The sequence below is a fragment of the Euwallacea fornicatus genome, chromosome 20, assembly GCF_040115645.1.
Source record: "Euwallacea fornicatus isolate EFF26 chromosome 20, ASM4011564v1, whole genome shotgun sequence".
NCBI classification, from domain to species: Eukaryota; Metazoa; Arthropoda; class Insecta; order Coleoptera; family Curculionidae; genus Euwallacea; species Euwallacea fornicatus.
This window is the reverse complement of record NC_089560.1, coordinates 2,070,477-2,090,188: the sequence shown is the minus strand read 5'-3', so window position 1 is coordinate 2,090,188 and position 19,712 is coordinate 2,070,477. Positions and strand designations below refer to the sequence as shown.

General features: G+C 35.2%; 1 protein-coding gene across 1 annotated transcript in view; it reads right to left on the bottom strand.

Annotated features, from left to right (window-relative positions):
* Positions 1-1,019: 1,019 nt before the first annotated feature.
* LOC136345519 (acetylcholinesterase-like) overlaps positions 1,020-19,712 on the bottom strand; it is an 82,021-nt gene continuing 63,328 nt past the window's right edge. The window contains exons 5-6 of the mRNA XM_066293925.1: positions 17,652-17,809; positions 1,020-11,521 (exon numbers count right to left, since the gene is read on the bottom strand). Coding sequence (XP_066150022.1) covers positions 11,385-11,521; positions 17,652-17,809 — 295 coding nt within the window. The 3' untranslated portion in view covers positions 1,020-11,384. The remainder of the gene's footprint in view (positions 11,522-17,651; positions 17,810-19,712) is intronic.

Here is a 19,712-nt window from a genome sequence, read left to right as displayed (position 1 = left end):
GGCTCTTAAGCCATGTTTAGTCACTTTCAATTCTAAATCTCAGTCACTTTCCTAGGGGTCAAGGGTCATTCTAACTTATTCGCATCAGCATCAAATAAATGACGAAAGCTATTTTTTTTTAATGTAATTAAATTTCGAATTAAATCAATAAAAGCGGCTCATTTAGGCCCAAATTTTAATCTGCTAGAACGAAATTTAAAGGAATCGAGAAGAAAACTTTCATAGTTTCGAAGCAGTCATACAAAAAGTGTAGGAAGAAACACGTGCGAAATCACGTATCACATTCGTAAGACAATACAGCATTCGCTTTGGAATCGTCTCAACTAACAGTCTTACGGGCGTGAAAAGTCCAAGATCAGTCCCAAAATTCAATGTTTGCTCTCTCCCCCCTCATGCCTACTTCCTGAAGGATTCGTGATAGAGGACATAATGTAGTGGACCGGGCAATTTGCGAACCTCTAATTAATGTTAGCTTTCCTATCCAGACAAATTACAGTTGACGACTCTTGAACAAACTGTTTTTCTTTAGCGGTGTTTCAACAGACGAAGGCGTAAATTTTGCCTTCGCAAAGAATCATAGCCCAATAATTTGGTCTGATCATCAAGAAATTCTCTCCAGAGTTTGATGATTCATACGCCGCATCGCTTCTTCCTGGAAGAGGATAATGAAAATATTCAAAAACTGATTGACTGCGTCGTAAATTAGAAACAATAAAACGTATAATGTAGTCGCAATAAAAATTAGCACTTTATAGCTGCTAATTGCATGTTTGGAAAAAACAAGTGTTTCTTGAATCGATAAACAGGGGCGCGACAGCAAACACTCTCAAGGTGCTAATGTATCCTCAAACAAAAAAAGAGACAGACGTCTTTGGATTTACCTTAGAAATCACCTAGCGGTTTTATGTGATATTCAGGAAGTAACAATAACAAGAGTAATTTTCGTCGAAACCATCAGGGACATTTGACCCGAATTGATGGATAAATATTTTTCTAGGGTATAGCAAAAAACAACAACATTTCTGGGGAATAATCCTCGTTTTATTTAATTATAAGGTAAGACAACCAACGGAACATATAAAGGTTTTATGAACGATAAAGTAACGTTGAATATAATAACATTTTAGGGTTAGATTTCGCACACATCATATAAAGATAACAAAATAGGTAGAAGTGTATATAAAACTAATAACTTTTGGTACAAGATAGGCCTACGTGTATAGTTTGTTCCTTATTAGGCTACATACAATATGGATTTCATCTAAAATCTTAACCTCTAACTCTAGTTTAATATTGACTCTTTAGAGCATAATATGGTCTTCCTAGAACCATACTGAAACAGTTAAAAGCCTTTTCAAATCATAAGAGTTTTGGGACAGCGACTTTAATTTTCGCATTTTCCATTTCGAGAAATCTCTTCAACATTTTTGATTTTTCCTGATAATAACATAATCGAAATGGAAAAGCTAAAATTCGAAGCACATTAAGTTAGTGTCTATTTTACAGATCTACTACGTATAGTTAGATAACTCTAAGGTGTTTCACCGACGATTTTGCTTAGTAAGTAGCATTGACATTGTTGAATAGAGTGGTTGCTAAAATTGTAAGCTGTTTATGTATGTATGTATGTATGTATGTATGTACAACAAGTTATCGCATAAATATCACATCAAATGGCGATTAATTTAAAGCTGCGACCGCTCATAGGTTTGATAGTGCTAATAATAGTAGTGCACACCTATTCTAGACCTAATACCGCTACATTTTACATTATAGTTCTCTTGTCAAGCCAATTTTTAATGTATCGTACATCTTCTTTAAACTAAACCCTCTTTAAACCACAGACAACCTGCTGTAGCTACAGCCCAACATTTCCTATTATTGAATAATACCTGGAGATGTCTTTTAATATACTACCATTATCGAAGGCCGGAAAACTACTTGCCTATTACAACATCATCTAGGAGAGGTAATTACTTTTTCTCTTATAATAAGCGTTTGTTTGTTGGTATATAAGAACTACTAAAACATTTACATATAACATGAATAGCTTACCATAGGGTATAATAATTGTATGAATTAGCCATCTAGAGTCTTTTATATTGACTTTGATGGATCATCTGTGTGATAACCGAGCTGGATCGCGCAAGAAGTGAACCATATTTCATTAGCGTATAGGCAAATGGTGGATGATATTGAATTTCAGTTTGTTCACCACCTTATTATAAGGTAGTTCTCTCTATTAAGATTTCATTCTACATCATTCAATCTTCTCAATTCTACTCTATTATTACACACTTATTCAAATTTTCCAGGGGACGAGTTCATACTGCATTAGCTGATATGACTGCCTATTTTATTTGTCTCTTTAAAATTATTATTTTTTATACACTGCATGAGTATGGTACTCATATCCTAAATGCTTCATTGGTGTACATCTTAGAGACAGCAATCCCGTACCCTAATGTACTAACAATGGAATAAACTACTGGCCAAAACAAACTTTTTCCTCATTTTCGTAGCTTTATCCTTTTAAAAGGACTAACAGATTTCGATGATGAGGAATAATATATTTTAAAAGCACGATTCGGAGAGTAATGGAATTTTCTTAATGAAATTTCAAAAGAAAACTCCAAAATATTGTTAACGTCATGGTGGCTTAGACAGCAAATCATAATCAGTAGTAGCAAACTCGGATAAAACAAAGATCCTTTATAAGGAGACAGAGGCTCAATTCGGCAGAGACCCCTCTATCGTGTTTCTTAAAGAGGTTTAAATGTATGGTGAAAACTCCGAAAAAAAATGGGGCCATTTTAGGTTTCAGAATATTTTTTAATTATTGAAATCAGTGAAGTCATTCCTCAGATAATAATTTTTGAAAATGTCCTGATTGTTTAGGTCGACAGTTTATATAAAAAGATTCCTAAGGAATTTTGAACCAAACTGATACTATTTTCCTGTGGTTTTCCCCTCAGAGCAAAAATGTATTTGTCTGTAAGACCAATATGCTTAATTATATTTATTCTTACAGATTTTTAAAGGTTCGGTTGAATCAACAGTCCACAATAATTCAGTCATGAAAATAGTAGTGTTCATTAGCAAAAGGCAAACACAGTCCATATATAGTACTTTCAGGCTGTTACCACATTTTATTTCTTATTAATTTAAACTATGTAGGAATCAATTTCGGTAACCCTCAACTAGTGCTTTGTTCCTCTTTGAACAAATCGTTTCTACTTCAAACATTTCTCTGATAAATTTTTTTCTCGTAATTTGCAGCAAATACTTCAGAATTATATTCAGACTACACACCATAAAGTACTTTTATGGAATCATTGCACAAAATTTTCATCTATATGAGATTTAATCTGTATTAATAGCTGAAGAAATCTGTACAATTTTCCATAATACATATGTAGCCAGGTTTAAGTTGAAGAACTTAACAAAATTGCATCAAGAACGTAAGTACGAATGAATAAATATGAAGTCTGTGTCATAAGATTCTGAATTAAATACTGCTTTAACTAAGCACTTCTCCTATTTGATCACCTCTAGATCAAAAAGTAAACACCTGTTAAATTGCTTTTGGAGAAATATCTCCATATCGATACTGCAATCTTCACTTTTATAGTTAAAGAAGCAATTCCGGTTGGAAACCATCATTTTAAAGTGAAACTAGTAGGAGAACACGAACGTGGTGTTTTTTATTATGAATAGCATGTCAAAATTGAAAATTCTTCATTGAGACCAATGCAGAAAAGAATGATATGTGTTGTGAAATGAGTGAACAGATGCTTGTCAAAAATATAAACTTTCTATGTGCAGAAAGTACTTTGCACCATCATATACAGGTATCACCAGTTCAAATGAAAATAAAGGGATTGTGCAAGCGGAAAAAAGACCGAATAAGGTTTAATGTGACTCAGACAAAGACGAATGAAGGAGCTTGCGAGGCTAACGGCTGATGTGAGTGAAGTCACTCCAGTAGTACCAGATCTATCACTTTTTTCAGCAATATAAGTACTAGTGATGGATCTTTTTTTTTTCATTTTTTTGCATTGCTGCTTTTGCTCTATGTAATAAGTTAATTAGGAGTATAAAATATCGATTGTTTATTATTGGTTACTATTATTCTTTTTACATTTCTGTGATTATTTTGTACTCGTATTAATTATTGTAAATTGTTTATCTCAATACAATAAGATCGTATTGATATTTGGTTATTGAACTATTCGTTTCAGTATAAGTGATTTATTTATCAGTTCAATGGAAGAAAAACATAGAAGTCGATAACAAAGATTGCTGGAGGTGCGACTCCTGCAATCTAAGAATGTTGTTGATTTGTGAATCATTCGCATTAAACTTCTGCATGATTAAAGACATACATAATTTATTATGTATAACATCCAAAATTTTTAAAAATTTGGGCTTAGGAAGGTAGCGAAATCGATACTGTTCTAAATATCGAAATGGAGATACCGCCACTTTAGCCGCTAGTCTGGCAACCCACTTTGTTGGTCTTTGTCGGGTGCATATTAAACCGTATGTGGTCCTTCTCCCACGTACACAATCCCTCTATTTCTACTTGATTTCACGATACCAGTATATCGTTACAGTACTATCATTATCATTCTGGTCGATTTACCTAATTAATCGTAGATCTTGAAACTTTCGCCCTTGTGAGTGAACAGTTAAAGCGAAATTAAATATTGATTTAACAATTATACTTCTTTTGTTCACTCTCATTATAGGCGAATATAGAAGAAACTCATTAAATATTCGGGAGATTATCCACAATGCGTTGAAAAGAAAGAAAGATTAGAAGTCATTTGGTCGTTATTATTTTTAAGACTATTGAATTATTAATTTGAGTTCCTCAGGGCTTGAGGAACGTTTCCCATAAATGTGTAATGGCCGTTTAAAATTCTTAATGTAGAATATAGGTGTATCGTATTCCAAGAACTCACACGACTTCGGCAAATATGTAACAAGCAGCGAAATTTCATCTGCGTTTCCCTTATTATGGATTAAATTAATCTTTAAGCTGAAACATGAATCTTTTGTTCATTATCTAACAGATAAAAGCAACAATGCATTTTTAATTAGAAATTGCGATTGTAGTTGTTTTTGAGAATTCAATATCATAACATGAGCGATAAAATGCAGGTTCAAAAATAAAACTCTTTTGTGGACCTGTGTGAACTTCAGAACCAATTTGCTTTACGAAAGAGGACTCGGAGCTAGGGCCGTTCTGAATAATCTGAGAGATTTCGTGAAGAACCACTACATTGCAATGGTCGTATTATACTTTTACACCTTGTAGAGCTCTCAGAATTTGGTCTTCGGCCTCTTGTCATTTTTTAGATTTTCCTCATCTTCTCTGTGCAATTTTTCCATTATCTTCTCCTCGTTTCTTCTATTGAAACTGAGCGCCTTCAGGAGCTTTCTCCGTTGTGTCCTTACTAGATATGCATCTCTCAAAAATAATTTCAACCTGGTATGCACACAGTGAAATGTAACGATTTATCTTTTTTTCTAATCCTACTTTCAACTTCTTCTTCGCGGGGGGCACTACCGATGCTAAGAGGTGAGGGAACCCCGATCATTTTCAACTTAGTCTGACTTTGATTCATAACTAGAAAGTTCATGTTTTGGGATCGAAACTTGGTCTGCCGAAGGATATGTAGGAACACGGTCCATTTGAACTCACGAGAACGAGCAAAGTTTCATGTTGACACCGATCATACTCACTCTCCATCAATACAACAAGATGTTATATGCAGGGTGTGCCTTAAGTACGGGTCCTCCTTTTGACACTACACGTTTAAACCTCAAAAGCTAGGCAAAATCTTTATGCAACATTTTTCCGAAATCTCAGAAACTAGCGAATCATGCACGTATGAGTTTTAATACATGCGTCGATAAAATTTAAATCCGGCTCTGCATATAATAGTAAATTCAGCTTAAAGGGAAATAAAAATTCCACAAAAAATGACCAGTTATCGTAAAAACGTAAACAACATTCAATGTTTATTGTTTTTATTCAGTTTAACGTTTATTGTTTATGTTTATGCAGATTTAAAAATCCGTCACGAAGCTCGATCCCAGGTGTTATTTTGATAAATACGAATAGTATTAAATTGAAAATGGCTCATAATTACTCTAATAACGAATTGGTTGATGTGTTGTTGGTATACGCGGAGTGTCGCTGGAATGCGGCCGCAGCTTCGCGGTTGTACGCCGAGCGTTTTCCATTAAGGCCTCATCCCGGAGATTTATTTATCTTGTTGGAAAACCTCACGAGACGGGAAATCTAAAAGCAAAGCATGGTGGATATATACTGGAAGACTCAAGCTATCTAAAATGGCACAAATTTACGAATGTGTTTTACACATGCTGCGAGACGATCCACTCAATGGCGACAATTTCGAACACCCTTTGTAGCCAGTCCCGGAGTGAGTAATAATTAAAGGTTTGGTATTTATTAAAATTTTCACACGCGCATATTTCTAGTGTTTTTAAGAAAAGTGTTACATACAGGTTCTGCTTAGTTTCTTGCGGTCTCTGTCGTGTCAAAACGACATCCCCTACTTAAGATACACCCCGTATAAGCGGTGAGTCGTGACGGCACCGACACAGAGCAAGAGCGTGTAGGGACCTCAAATCATGACAATTTATCGATTTTTTTTCTACAGTTAATACTTGAAGAGAAATTGCCCTTCGAAGTTGACTTGGAAATTTCTAAAAACCTGCACTTTTCAATAATGCGTCAGCACGACGTAACGATATGTGAAAGACACTTCCTATTTATCAATATCTTCAGTTGGTAGAAATGTGACGTCAATATATGATCAGTAAAGGTTAAATTAGGAGTAAGGTGAGATCTGGAAGAAATAGATTTTATTACCTGTAAAGTAACTAACAAACGGTCATACCACTCAACAGCGAAGTTCGTTTTAAAACTTCTTCAAAATTTGTCGGAAACCTAATCGTTTTTAATAAAATTGCAATTTTGCGGAATAGGACCAAACCAAATTTAAAGAGATTCCTATTTGTATAAACTATTTGTAATTTTCCAAAGTGATGCAAGTGACAAATATCCAAACGCGGGATTAAATCAGGGCTATTTGGCTCAGAAATGGCTGGAAAATTTTCATTTAGCGAGTAAATTGATACGTAATGCTTTAAATTCCTTTAAATTTGGTTTGATTCTGTTCCACAAAACTGGAATTTAATCAAAAATGATATGATTTTCTACAAATTTTGAGGGGAAATAAAAGTTTTAAAGTGAAATTTGCTATTAAATGGTATTATTCATAATGCCATTTGATACATTTTTTAATACGCTTTTAGTTACTTTACAGAAAAAAACCCAACTCTTTTAGACTTTAACCCTAATCCAACCCTTATCAAACACCAACTACGGTCCAAAGTTGGCTGCGTTGTGATGACAAATTGCCGAAAAATGTCGTTTTTTTCAAATTTACAAGCCAAGTTCGATACTCAACATCTCGTCAGTTATTAATCGCAGAAAGGGAAAATTCAAAAATCGCCATAGTTCGAGGTCCCCCGCGCGCATCCGCTCTGCGTCGATTCCATTACGACTCACTCTGTATACGAAATTTTTAACGGTGTCTTGTACTGTGAGGCGACGTATTATCAGACAAGTAAGAACTTACGAATTAGAGACCTTGAAGCAAATTCCGCCACGGCCGTTAATTGGTCCACTTAGGCCTGTGACGTAAATTAATGGAATTTTACTGAAGTTATTACCAACCCGACAGTTATTTAATAAAATATGGTCGCCACTGAGAAAGGTGACAATTCATAACAAAAATGGAAATCATTGAAATCCAAGGCCGGACTCGGGATCGCAAAACCGAACGGTTGAGAGGCGCTATTGAGAATACGAGTTTCGCTACACGAATTTAAAAGCGAAAAATATCAAAGGAAATTAAACTAAAAAACGGTAAAACGGACTTAATCCTAGACCCTGCACTTTGCATATGATGAGAAAGTTCCCGTCAATATAAAATTCATTCCACTTCTCGTAAATATGATAGGTAGTGTTCCCAGGTACCCCTGGGGAGTTTAAACTCAGTACCCAAAATCTAACCGCCTGTGGCCTAGAAACTATCTCGAGGAGCAGCAGATCGTATTCCCACATGTTTCCAGTTTAAATTTTACAGTCGGGAGCCATGTGGGAACACGGCCACGGCAAGGAAATTGATTTTTCATACGCACCATGTTCAATGGTTTTTCCTCAATGTTAAGTTAAATATTTTCGCTTTTAAAAAACTGGAACACATACCTAAACTCCATAGCATCTCCCATTAGTACCACCTTGAATCGACATTTCGCGATCTAGGCCATATCGGATGTGTGCATGTTTCGTTGTAGAGTTCGAAAATGCTGGTTTCAAAACAGGATTTGATTTTAACAGGGTTTGAAGTAACATTAGGAAACCTTAATATCTAAATAGCAACCAGTTAACATCTATATACCTAAGTAAAACTTACTACACGAGTAGTAATCGGCTTCAGCTACAACTCTAGTAACACAAGACATGTGTATAACTTTACAGTGTATATATTATTGTAACAAAACAATATGTATGTATAATATAGTAATTTACTTTTTGGCTTGATACGCTAATGTACTAATACGATATTCTGATATGCATTAAATATTATTCTTATCACCTCGCTTATGATATGTGTGTAAAAGAGATATGTTCTTGTGATATGTACTTGTCAACAGTCACTACGATTAAACGTTAACATCAGCTTACATGGATCAGATAAGCTACAGAGGCATGAGCGTGCCAATAATAGTTCCTAAACTAACATAAGATTTCATTATTAACGTCGTAGATATGATTGTCTATGACTTAGTATAAATTTTTTGTGGATGGTAGAAGGGAAAAAGTGGATTTATACTAGGTCAGATCTGTCTTATCAGTCGGTGCCGGATTGAGGCTCGGTTTATCAATGTCTGGTTAAGTACTAAAGCACTGATAAACCGATCCTAAAGACGCGTCAAAGCTTTTAATTTATTACGGGCCTCCAAATTGAATCAATACGTCCCGTGGCTACGGTGGAAAATGGGCTAGACAATAACGTTCGCTGTTATTGGCAGCCAGCTTTTCCTTCTTTGACGTGACTATTAGCTTTCCAGTTTTATAGCGATCATTGATTGCTTTCCAAAAGTGTATAGTTTTCGTATATAAGCTAGCAAAATAGAAAACCAGAATTCTCAGCAACAGGCTTGAACAACGAGGATCGGACCTTACTAAAATCTTCTTGAATTATTGAGCGACAAAATTGAAAACACCGCAAATGAGTTTTTTACAACTTTTCGTGAGAATCTGCGAATATTTCACATGGCATGCTCCATTTCGCAACACCTCCACCGTTTTTAAGACTTTTTAATAGAAAGATGGCCGTTTTTGGTACCTTCCATGGTACGAGTCACTGAACTCTCCGCTAAGTTACATTCCTATCTTAAACATTCAAGCTGAATTTAGATATTATTAAATATCTAGATTTGACTCGAATAGTTAAGAATAGGAATGTCAAAACCATTTCACTCCAATTTAAATATATAGTCCGAGTAGGTGCAAAAACCTTTCACTATCTCGAAAAGGGTTAAAAACAAATAATTACTACATTTCTGCCATGCAAATGGAAAACGTTTTGAAAACCATTCCGTTATGAACGTTTAAGTGGATTTCCGTGATGGTTTTAAAAAAATTTCGTTTTTCAGTTCATTTTTCAATTTTGCAAATCGTTAATTTTCATCGATTTCAGTGTCAAGTTTCTTTCATTCGGCCTTGATGATCCCACAAGTGATGTTACAATTTAATTACGTCACTCTTTAATATAGCCCATGATTGCTCTAAACTGTCAATTGATTAAAATAAGTATCTATGTGATATTACACAGGTGTACATATTCTAAAAAGTTACCTTTTTGACTATCGCAGGCCCATTTATTCAATCATGACTCAAATGCCGATTCAACGGACCTAGAGCCGGTACTTAAATTGATTTCATTTGTGGCCCTTGGTGGCAACAATGCAATTCTTGCGGGCGACCGAAGTACCGGTACTGGTTCCGCTACACCGCCTTCCTAACGATTCTATGATTCTTCGAAATACGCCCTGAACCTCAAGTGAATACGACATCAAAGTAGAGAGATATCTAGTAATTCTTCTAGATTTACACGAGCTTGTTAATATGTCTAAAACTGCTAAAAGCGGAACGTTTTCTGATCATGTATTTCTAACTAGAGTACTAACGTGTTCGGGCACACGCGAAATGTAACGAAAATTGGTGATTTTAGGAGCATCCAAATTATCAAAAATTAGGCATTTCAGTACTAAAATCTCGTACATTGTCTGAGAAGTAAATACATGAGAAATTGATCGCTCCGCTAATACTGCTTTAAATTAGCTGGACAAAATCATTCTGGAACGCATCCAAGTTGATGAAATTAGGAAATTCAATAACTAAAGTTCCCCTAATTTAAGATGCCACAAAACTGCATGTTTTCCATTGAAATAATAGACGACGAACAACCTGAAAACGGGGTCGGCTCATCTTAACGAATTTGAGGAGCATTTTGTGAAGAGCAGGTAATCCTGTGTTCAAAAACCTGTTATTAAGTTGTCAAACTATTTCAAATTGGGAATTCTGGTTTAAAAAATAAATTTCAGTCATATTCGTCCTTGTGTTCCTTTCTTTCATGGTCACTTACAACTAGATTAACTATTATATATCCCCTAAAAGTATTATTTTTTGCCTAGCTACAATGAATAGCAATTATCATCGTCTATAGGACTACCTCTAACACAGTGTCAGTTTATTCAAAACCAGTGAGTTCTAGAAAAATATACTTAAGCTTTTCTACACGAAGTATTTCATAACGTTTTGCTAGTGAGGCGAGGATTGGCAACTAAACTATAAACCGTCAAAGCGACTAACAACATCAAACCTTATATTTGCAAACATAACAATAGAGGAAACTATAGTTTAAGACATTTTCGCACGTAAATTTATCTAAAATACACCTAATTTGGAACATCGCACATCAAATAATAGCAGCAATACATATGCCTACCGTCAAAATACACATTGTATATTTTTATATCAATAATAAGATTCAATCACAACCGCTAAAATTTAAGTCCAAAACGGATTGGAACAAATTAAACAACTCTTTCCCCAATTTTATCCAACGATCTAACCAATCCTGGCCCCAAAAGCCTTCGCCCTCGATAATCCCCCAAATTACTTTCCATCCTTGTTTTGTCCATTCTTGAGGAAGTTGCCTAAAGCTCTCTATTGGGTAGCTAAATTAATGCAAGTTGAGCCATTTCTCAAATTATATTACTACGGGAAATAGGGCTAAAGTAACGATTAGAGGTAGTACCCTAGAGACGGTTGTTAACTCCAGCCTGCTGGGTGAGGAGGAGGAGATTTTGCTGAGGTATGTATTCACGCAGGGAGGGTCTCCAGAACCTGGAACAAAATTAAATGATAATTATTGAAAAATACAAATGTCCAATAAAATCAATTGAAAAACAAACGTGTTTTTTGCGTGATTATCGTCAAAACTTAGACGGTAATTCCCTATCATTTTATTTCTTTTTCCTTAGGGATACATATGTATGTTTCGACTAAATGACATTTGTAATTAAGGAAATTGGTGGGATGCGAATGATATACGGATCCGGCATTCTAAACGATATTAAATGAGTGCCACGGAAGCACTAACTGGTATGTGTTGAAATGAATCGAAAGACTAATGCTCAAACCGCTTTTGTCCAAATGGAACGGGAATTATTTTTACTCTAGTTTCAATCGTTTAAAATAAGTTTATCGAATTGGAAGAAAATTATCATTTTTCATTATGATCTCCTCAGTGCTGCACAAGGTAACGTTGGGATTTTTAATCTCCAAGAAACGCCCGCAGGCCGAGAAATCCTGGTCTGATGGAACTCGTCATAGTTTTCCGACGGGATAATGTCGCTGGCATGTCAGGATGTATCTATTTCATACCACCAGGTCACAAATTTTAATGGATTTTAATGTTTCTTAGATATTAGGAATTTTCAAAATTCCTAATCAAGTCCTAGAGTAGCTGTGAAAGATGGAACAGCGATCGTTACACACCCTCCAAATGGGCTTCGAATTGCATATAAATACAAGAGATGCGTGATGGCGTTAACAATGTGTACGCTCGATAACGTAAACAGAAAGCGACAAATGCGCCCTGATTAAAAGATTTTAATGTCTCTGCTCATTGTGACTGTTCGAAAACCGCTTGGATAACTAGCAGCATAATCCTAAAGTGATTTCCCAAGTGCTTTGTCCCTGAGGCATGACCATGGATTTGTGATCACAAATGTCCTACACATTCATAATTTTAAGATTACTGAATTTGTAGTTAAAAAATTTACTAAAAAAAAAAACAAAAGTTTTCAATAAAGCCGTTGCTACTATTAGATAATGCACTACGCCATCCTCCAGAGCGACAACTGAAGAGGAGGGGTTTTGGAACAATCTGTTTTGTACCAATGATCAAGACGAAGATGATGTTCCCCTGGGGGTAATTAGGGAAATATTGCGATACAATGTTGATGTTATTGTCGGTGCTTCATTGGATGTTGTTGAATTATGAAAAATAGTGGATCTCAACGTTGTTGTACTCCTGCTGACATTGAATTATGGAACGAAGCCGAGCAGATGAATGATGTTAATAAAGAGGAAGGTACAGACAGCGAGGACGATAAAGACGTTTCCATTGAAGTTAGAAGTATAGCGACAAGTTATGTAAGCTTTAACGAAGCTTTAAATTAGACTGAAAGAAAACAAGGATCATACACGAATATTTTAGTTCTTCGTAAATTGCGGACGCAGACACTGAAAGACAATGTTAAACGGCAATTTACGCAGACTAAAATTTAAGATTATTTTTCTTCTGATTAAAAATAGCTTATCACTGTTAGGATATTTGTTTATTTCCTTATATATACGTGTTAAACGTTTCTTGAATAAACCGTTTATTATTTAAATCTCATTCATTAATGTAAACATTTCGCTAATATGCACCACACATGGCTTGAACTGGTTTACATTATCGAGCGTCTGCTGTGTTAAGAAAGTATGGAAATTCTTTGACAGAGTTTTGACATTTTTTCAGCGACCTTTGTGTTGAAAATCCATTATCGTTGCAGATCATTTTAAAAATCACAAGGATCTGCATTCATATCTCTATCTCGATTATTAAGTCTATACAAAAATTACTAGTCCATGGCCCTTACATGCGTGCAGTTTTTTACATCCTAAAAAAGCGCCGGGATTCCAGAAAGCTTCTTAAGCGCTCTTGATAATTTCGGACTGTTTTCGCTTTTCAATAAAACAGATTTTGAAATATCTAGAACCTTTTCTAAATCTAAAAAGTCGTAGAAGAATTTTGAGACATTTTGACCGCTTCTTGAAGCTTTCTGACAGTGCCCGAGTGGTTTGGTTATTTTTGAAAGTGGTTGGTGTTTCGCGTTAGTATAGAAATTATTTTAGATCAAATTTGACAATCATCTAGAGGATATTGGGAAAAACCTTCCTAAAGGTTACTGAGAAATCTGTTAAAATGTTTTCGTTTCAAATCTAAGTGAGGCCCGGAAATAATGACTATCAAAAGACTATGAATTTTGAGAGAATCCAAAGTATACTTGAGATTTTTTGCAAATATTTGAATTTTTAATGAAGTTGTGTAAGAGCTTTAGAACGACACTTCTAATTCGCCTGCGAAAGTATGTAACTATGCAGGTCCGTTGTAAATCGTTACACTATAGATTTAATAATTTTCACCACCCTCCTTTTATGAACTGCAAATTACTTTTTAAAGGTGGAAATTTCGTAATTTTTGAATTATGATGTTTCATAAAAGCTCTAAACTAGGCAGCGCAGAGAACACCCTACGGCACTTCAGCTCTATTACGAAGGCCATCGAGTTGGTCAGCAACTGTTCTAAATTGTGATGTAGGAGGATCTGACGGACCTTTGTTACTTTCTGTAAGTTATACACGAAATTTTCTAGAATTTTTTTAAATTCGTAGAATTGAGAAATTGCCAAGGATATTGTAGGAGTTTGCGAGACATTTCGCGATTGTAAATAAGATTGCCGAACACTTTTCGGTGTTTTCGAACACGAAACTCAAATATGAATGCTCCCTACTGCTTCACTGCAGTGATCAAAGAAAATTTCACTGCCAACCATTAATTAATAAGCCATTAGTGAAAACTTAGTTGGAATTTTTCGAACTGGAATATTATAAACGTATAAATCGCTTTGTTCTTTTTGTTCAACCACAGTTTAGATCTTATCACCTACAATTTAATGGAATGAAACTACAAAGCTAAGGTTAATGATTTTTCAAGATTGACATAAAAACGAATTTGCGTTCCACGTATTATTACAATTGTGATTAGTGAATTTCCATTGTTGCTATTGATGTAGCCATGCTATCAACTTCCTTTGAGGGCAAATTCCCATCGGAGCTGTAGGGCACCAATAAAATATTCTTTCAATAAAGTCTATTGAGAAAAGACTAAGGAAATTGCCAAGGGTTTTAAATCCAAATCCGATCTCCTTTTGCCAAAGGGAAACGTAATATTTTGACCGCTCTGGTTCCGTGCATACAAACATGCCCATCGATCTGCGACTCCCTGAGGGTTGGGCCATGGGGGCCGAGCCATCTTTACATCCCTGATGAGCGGCACATGCAGGTGATATGTTACACAAAGCCAAATCAACAAACCCCGAGATTTGTTTATCGAATTTCACTTCAGGAATAGTTCGTCGATTCGAACTGAAATACCGCATCAAAACTGACTGTTGGAAAAGCTGAAGGAAAATCGAGAATTAATTAGTTTAAGAAACGCAGTAGATAGTATGAAGCCGAAGAGAACAAATGCAATAAAAAGGGCTTTGCTTCATTCCTTTGGCAACGGTAAAACAATTTTACAACCGACGGTCTCTTTTAAAATTTATAGGCACGAATAGTCTCGGACTTACCAGGGATGGAACTTCTTTGTCTAATTGAAATAAAGACGAGCTCTTGCCTGAAGGGAAGGTTCAAGTACATTTACGGCGACTTTAGTATGTGCCTTGAAGTTTGAACAAGATAACATTATTTGGCTCAAACGTGATGACCATATTTTGCTGCTTGAATAGAGCAATTACATTGTAAATGTATGATTTTAGGTGAAAAATAAGGTTTTGTTACTATCACGTCACGTACTCCTGGACTACCGAATTTTTTTTTTTTTTTTTGTTGAGACGAAGCTCGGATAATGCCTCCGATGTTGGAAGTATAGTAACGTTTCTTCGGAATCCAAAAGCATTCGCAAATTGAAACAGACCCAAAGCAAACTCGACAGCACTTGGGGAATCCCCAAATCTTGATATAAATTTTGTTATTGAATCAAAAACTAAATATCTTGGGAGGCCCTTCAAGTCCTTGGCAAACCGCCCAAAATATTTAAGTTCCAACATTTAAAATTACATTTTACTAAATAAATGACGAAAAAAATATCAAAAAGTTTTGGGAAAAATAATTTCCTAAAGTTGTAATGATTTGTCATCAAAGCTTTCGAAGCCAATTGGAAACTCGGAAAGTAAGATAAAAGCTTATGCACAACCGAAGTTGGCCTCAGTGAATGAAGTTCATTTGAGGAAATTTTTGGAAAATCTTTATGGAATCCAGAAAAAGTTTCTTGTAATTTCGTTGTTGTAGAAAATTGAAACATCCATTGAGGATATTTGAAGAAAACGGAGAGAGGGAAAGTGATTACATTAAAGAGAACACAATTCAAAATGACAGATGGTAAAAATAAAACTCGGAGAGGAAAATAGGTTTATATATTATTATATATCAAACATAGGGCGAGAAAAGTTCGTACAAAGAAACATTCAGAGAGATAGAATGAGAGAGAAGGAAGAAAATGAACAAAAATCCAGGGAGAAAAAAATATAGAGATACAGGAAACGTGATTACGGGAACAGTTAATTCAAGAAAAATTTGACTTTAAATTATTCAATGGAAGGTCCAGATGGTAAGCTGCCGCCATCATTATTCAAGCAAAAACTATGCCATACTGAGATAGGCATCATTTTTATCGCCATATTTTGCAAACGAGTAAATCGTGTAACATGTGGAGATAAATTGCAAATAATTGAGAATTTAAAAAAAGTGCAAAGAAAGAAATTATTTCACAATTTCAATCATAAGGAATTGCAGCGTAATTTCACATTTCTCACGTTAGACAGCCAGATAATTTTAAGTTATAAAATATAAAAAAACTGGCTGTGAGATAGAAGAGAGGATAACGAAAAGGAAGAAGGAAATCACAGATCTAAGATAGTTTAGCGGACGAAAACCATTCACAGAAAAAAACACCGAGAGAAAGAAAGAGGAGGAACGGAATGAGACGCAGGAAACTTGAGAGAAGGAGCAAAATTCATCGACATAAAAAAATTAAGGGCACAATTGTAAGAGCAGAAGATAATTGTCGGTATGAGCAAAACTCGAAAACCTACAAAAGTTTTTCGAAGGTGCCAAAACGTAACAGATCAAAAACGTTAAAAGCTCGCACAAACTATGACTCATTAAAGAAGATGTAAGAGATCTTGGAGAGCTTTGACGGTAATGTGCGACAAAACCGGTCTTTTTCTGCCTTTCCAACAGCCGGCTTTTCTGCAGATTAGTCCTTCTCGGCTTTTCTTGACTTATTCGAGTGAATTGGCAACGCAACACTGTATTCTCCGAAAAAGCGAACAGTTTCGGAAATTCTACTTAAAATGCCTCAACTAGTTTTGAAATTTACTTACCCAGCAACAACAACTAAACTATGCAATTTTGAATCTTTAATCAGCTCTAAGGAGGTAGTTCCAGAGGAAATCACTTCACTAACCTCTTAACGGATTAAGTGTTGTTAAAAATTCATGGAGATTTAAGCAAAGTTTGGCAATTTGCACAACAAATTTGTTAAGTTTTGTAGCAAATATAATGCCGAATAAATAGAAATTTTGCAGGAAATCGTGAGTTTTAACTCCCAAAGTTCGAATTCGCTTTCCACACTGCAAGTATTAATTTGAGGTTGACACAGAATGTACCTACTGTGGACGAACGTTCGTATGGGTCGGCCATTTATAAAGCGAATAAAGAGTTATGGCCAATAAACCCGCAACCAGGCACCGTATAAATCCAGGAAGAAAAATTATTCGGGATCTTGATTGATATTGCATGACAGTGACGGTGGACAAATGACATCAATATGTCCCCTAATAAATGTCGATGGACGGTGGAAAGCCACTCTATTATTGGGTAATATGCGTCAATGCTCCAATATGATTCAACGAATGTTCTACATGAGGTTGGCAGGGAGTGAATATCTCCAGGCCAAAGCCAATTTAAAGGGTGTTTTGTGGAATCCGCCCAGGTTACATGTCGATAGGAGATTTATCGGCCTGTTTTTATTAGGCCATAATCCCTCTAAGTATGATTAACATTTTTTTTTTTTTACTTTCATTCGTAAAATCGAAACGCACATAAATGTGTAAGATAATAATGTGTCGGTAACTTACCCGAGTTTTCTCGTAACTTAGGCAAGAAGTGATTCCAGAAGGCGCATGCTTGTGCCCTTGGTCCCCTGCCTATGCCGTTTTTCTCGGCATTGAATATGAAATACTGGGGTTGCTCCTTGGTGTATAAAGGCCAGTTTACATCATCAGTAACAGGTTTTCTGAAATAAAAAGTTTATGGTCTTGAGGTGTTCTACGGAGCATTTCGTAAAAGTTCGACGCGAACTTTAGGAGATATTGCTCCATCAATCATTGTATCTCCGTATCTAAGAAACTAAAAGAGAAATTGCACTTCATTTCGATCTGGGCCTAAAAGCTCAACGAGCCGACTACCGTGAGGTAGTTTCTTCCGGCATTTTACTCCACAATTTCCCGAGATATATCCCCTCAAAGGTCCTTTGTATGCTAATGCCCCAATTGGCATTTTGGAGATTGAGTACTTGTAAAATCACTTTGTATCTCAGAAACTAACAGATATATTCTAGTACTAACTACTTTTTTCACGTTAAATTCTAATTCTCGAGTGGCTACATAACCATCTTATACGTATCGAAGGAAATAACTTTGAGGTAGTTAGGTGGAGTAGATGCTGAAGCGTCCCGATAACGATAATTCGAGTCTTGTATAAATTTATTACTTATGTAAATTCAAATTCTATAAAAACTTCTGGTACGAGAAAATGCAATAGCGAAAAGTTTGAAAGGGAAAAGAACATCAAAAAACATATTTGGGCAAGCTTTATGATTATATAAAGGGATTGGAATAGGTCGAGGTAAAAAGTTTTCTGATTATAAAAGACCTGTCTTTCTTATAAGGCCAACGTGACGGTCTTGTATTCCCATTTTGTCCACCGTAAAGTTTTAATTGTGCAAGATCCGCTTTTAGGAGCTGACAAAATATGTATATGCAAAATGACAAGTTTAAGGTATTTTTTGGAAGTTTGAATTTTTTTTTTGTTGAAAAAACCTACATTGCAAAATATTTTCAACTTGATCGAATTCCGGTTAGACCGGAAATCGACCCTTACTTCACTTCTTTTAAGGAAGATCGCGGTTTTTTAGGGAAAATTAGTTTTTTGCTGAAAATACATATAAGTTTCACGACGCAACGCAGTACCGATTCGCAACTATTTCTCATTTACTTCGATCTTTGCGACTTTTTAGACACTTGTAGAACTTTACCAAAATTCAATTATTTACAAAACTATGTGACATAAATGGCTAAGGTAAATTTTAAATCACTGGAACATTAATACGTCTCTATAGATAATTACAAAAATAAGGGAAATATTTGAAAAACTTTAAAAAAAACTATCGAAATTAAAAATATTTAAATTCAAAAAAGGCATTTTTTCGAATACAGTTAATTTTCCATCATTCGATTGATAGGAAAAAATCATACGTCATCAAAAACTAATACTTTTCGAGCAAATACGAAAAACTCTGAACTACTTTATACTGCGTAGGTAATTGATACATCGTGCACATTTACACGATCAGGCTGCTTTGTGTTTATTTTTGTTTAAAAAAGTGTTAATTTTCAAGTAATTTAAGGCTTATTTCGCTGATTTATGTCAAGTAGCTTGGTAAATAATTGAGTTTTAGCAAAGCTTTACAAATTTCCATAAATCAAAAACAGTTGAAAATCGGTACTATGTTGTACTGTGAAAGTCATGTTTATTTTCAACAGAAAACTAATTTCCGCTAGAAAACTGCCATGTTCCGTTCAAAAAAAATGAAGGAAGGAGCAGTTCCTGGAGTAAGAGGAAGTCACACCGGATTGAAAATATTTTTAAAATGTCAGGTTTTGTCCACCAAACAAAAATAAAAACTTCAAAAATACGTTAAACTTTAGATTTTCCATATGCAAATTATGTCAGCTCCCAAACACAAACCCTGTATAATCACGTTACGCGCACATCAGTGCAAAAAACAAAGAAAATCGTCGAGAAATTACTATTTTGAGCAACTAGTACTACTGAGCAAACATTTGTAAGTTACACAAAATTGTCCTTTTCCCAACTGGTTACATAACTAGTCATTATGTAACATTAAAATGCTAATA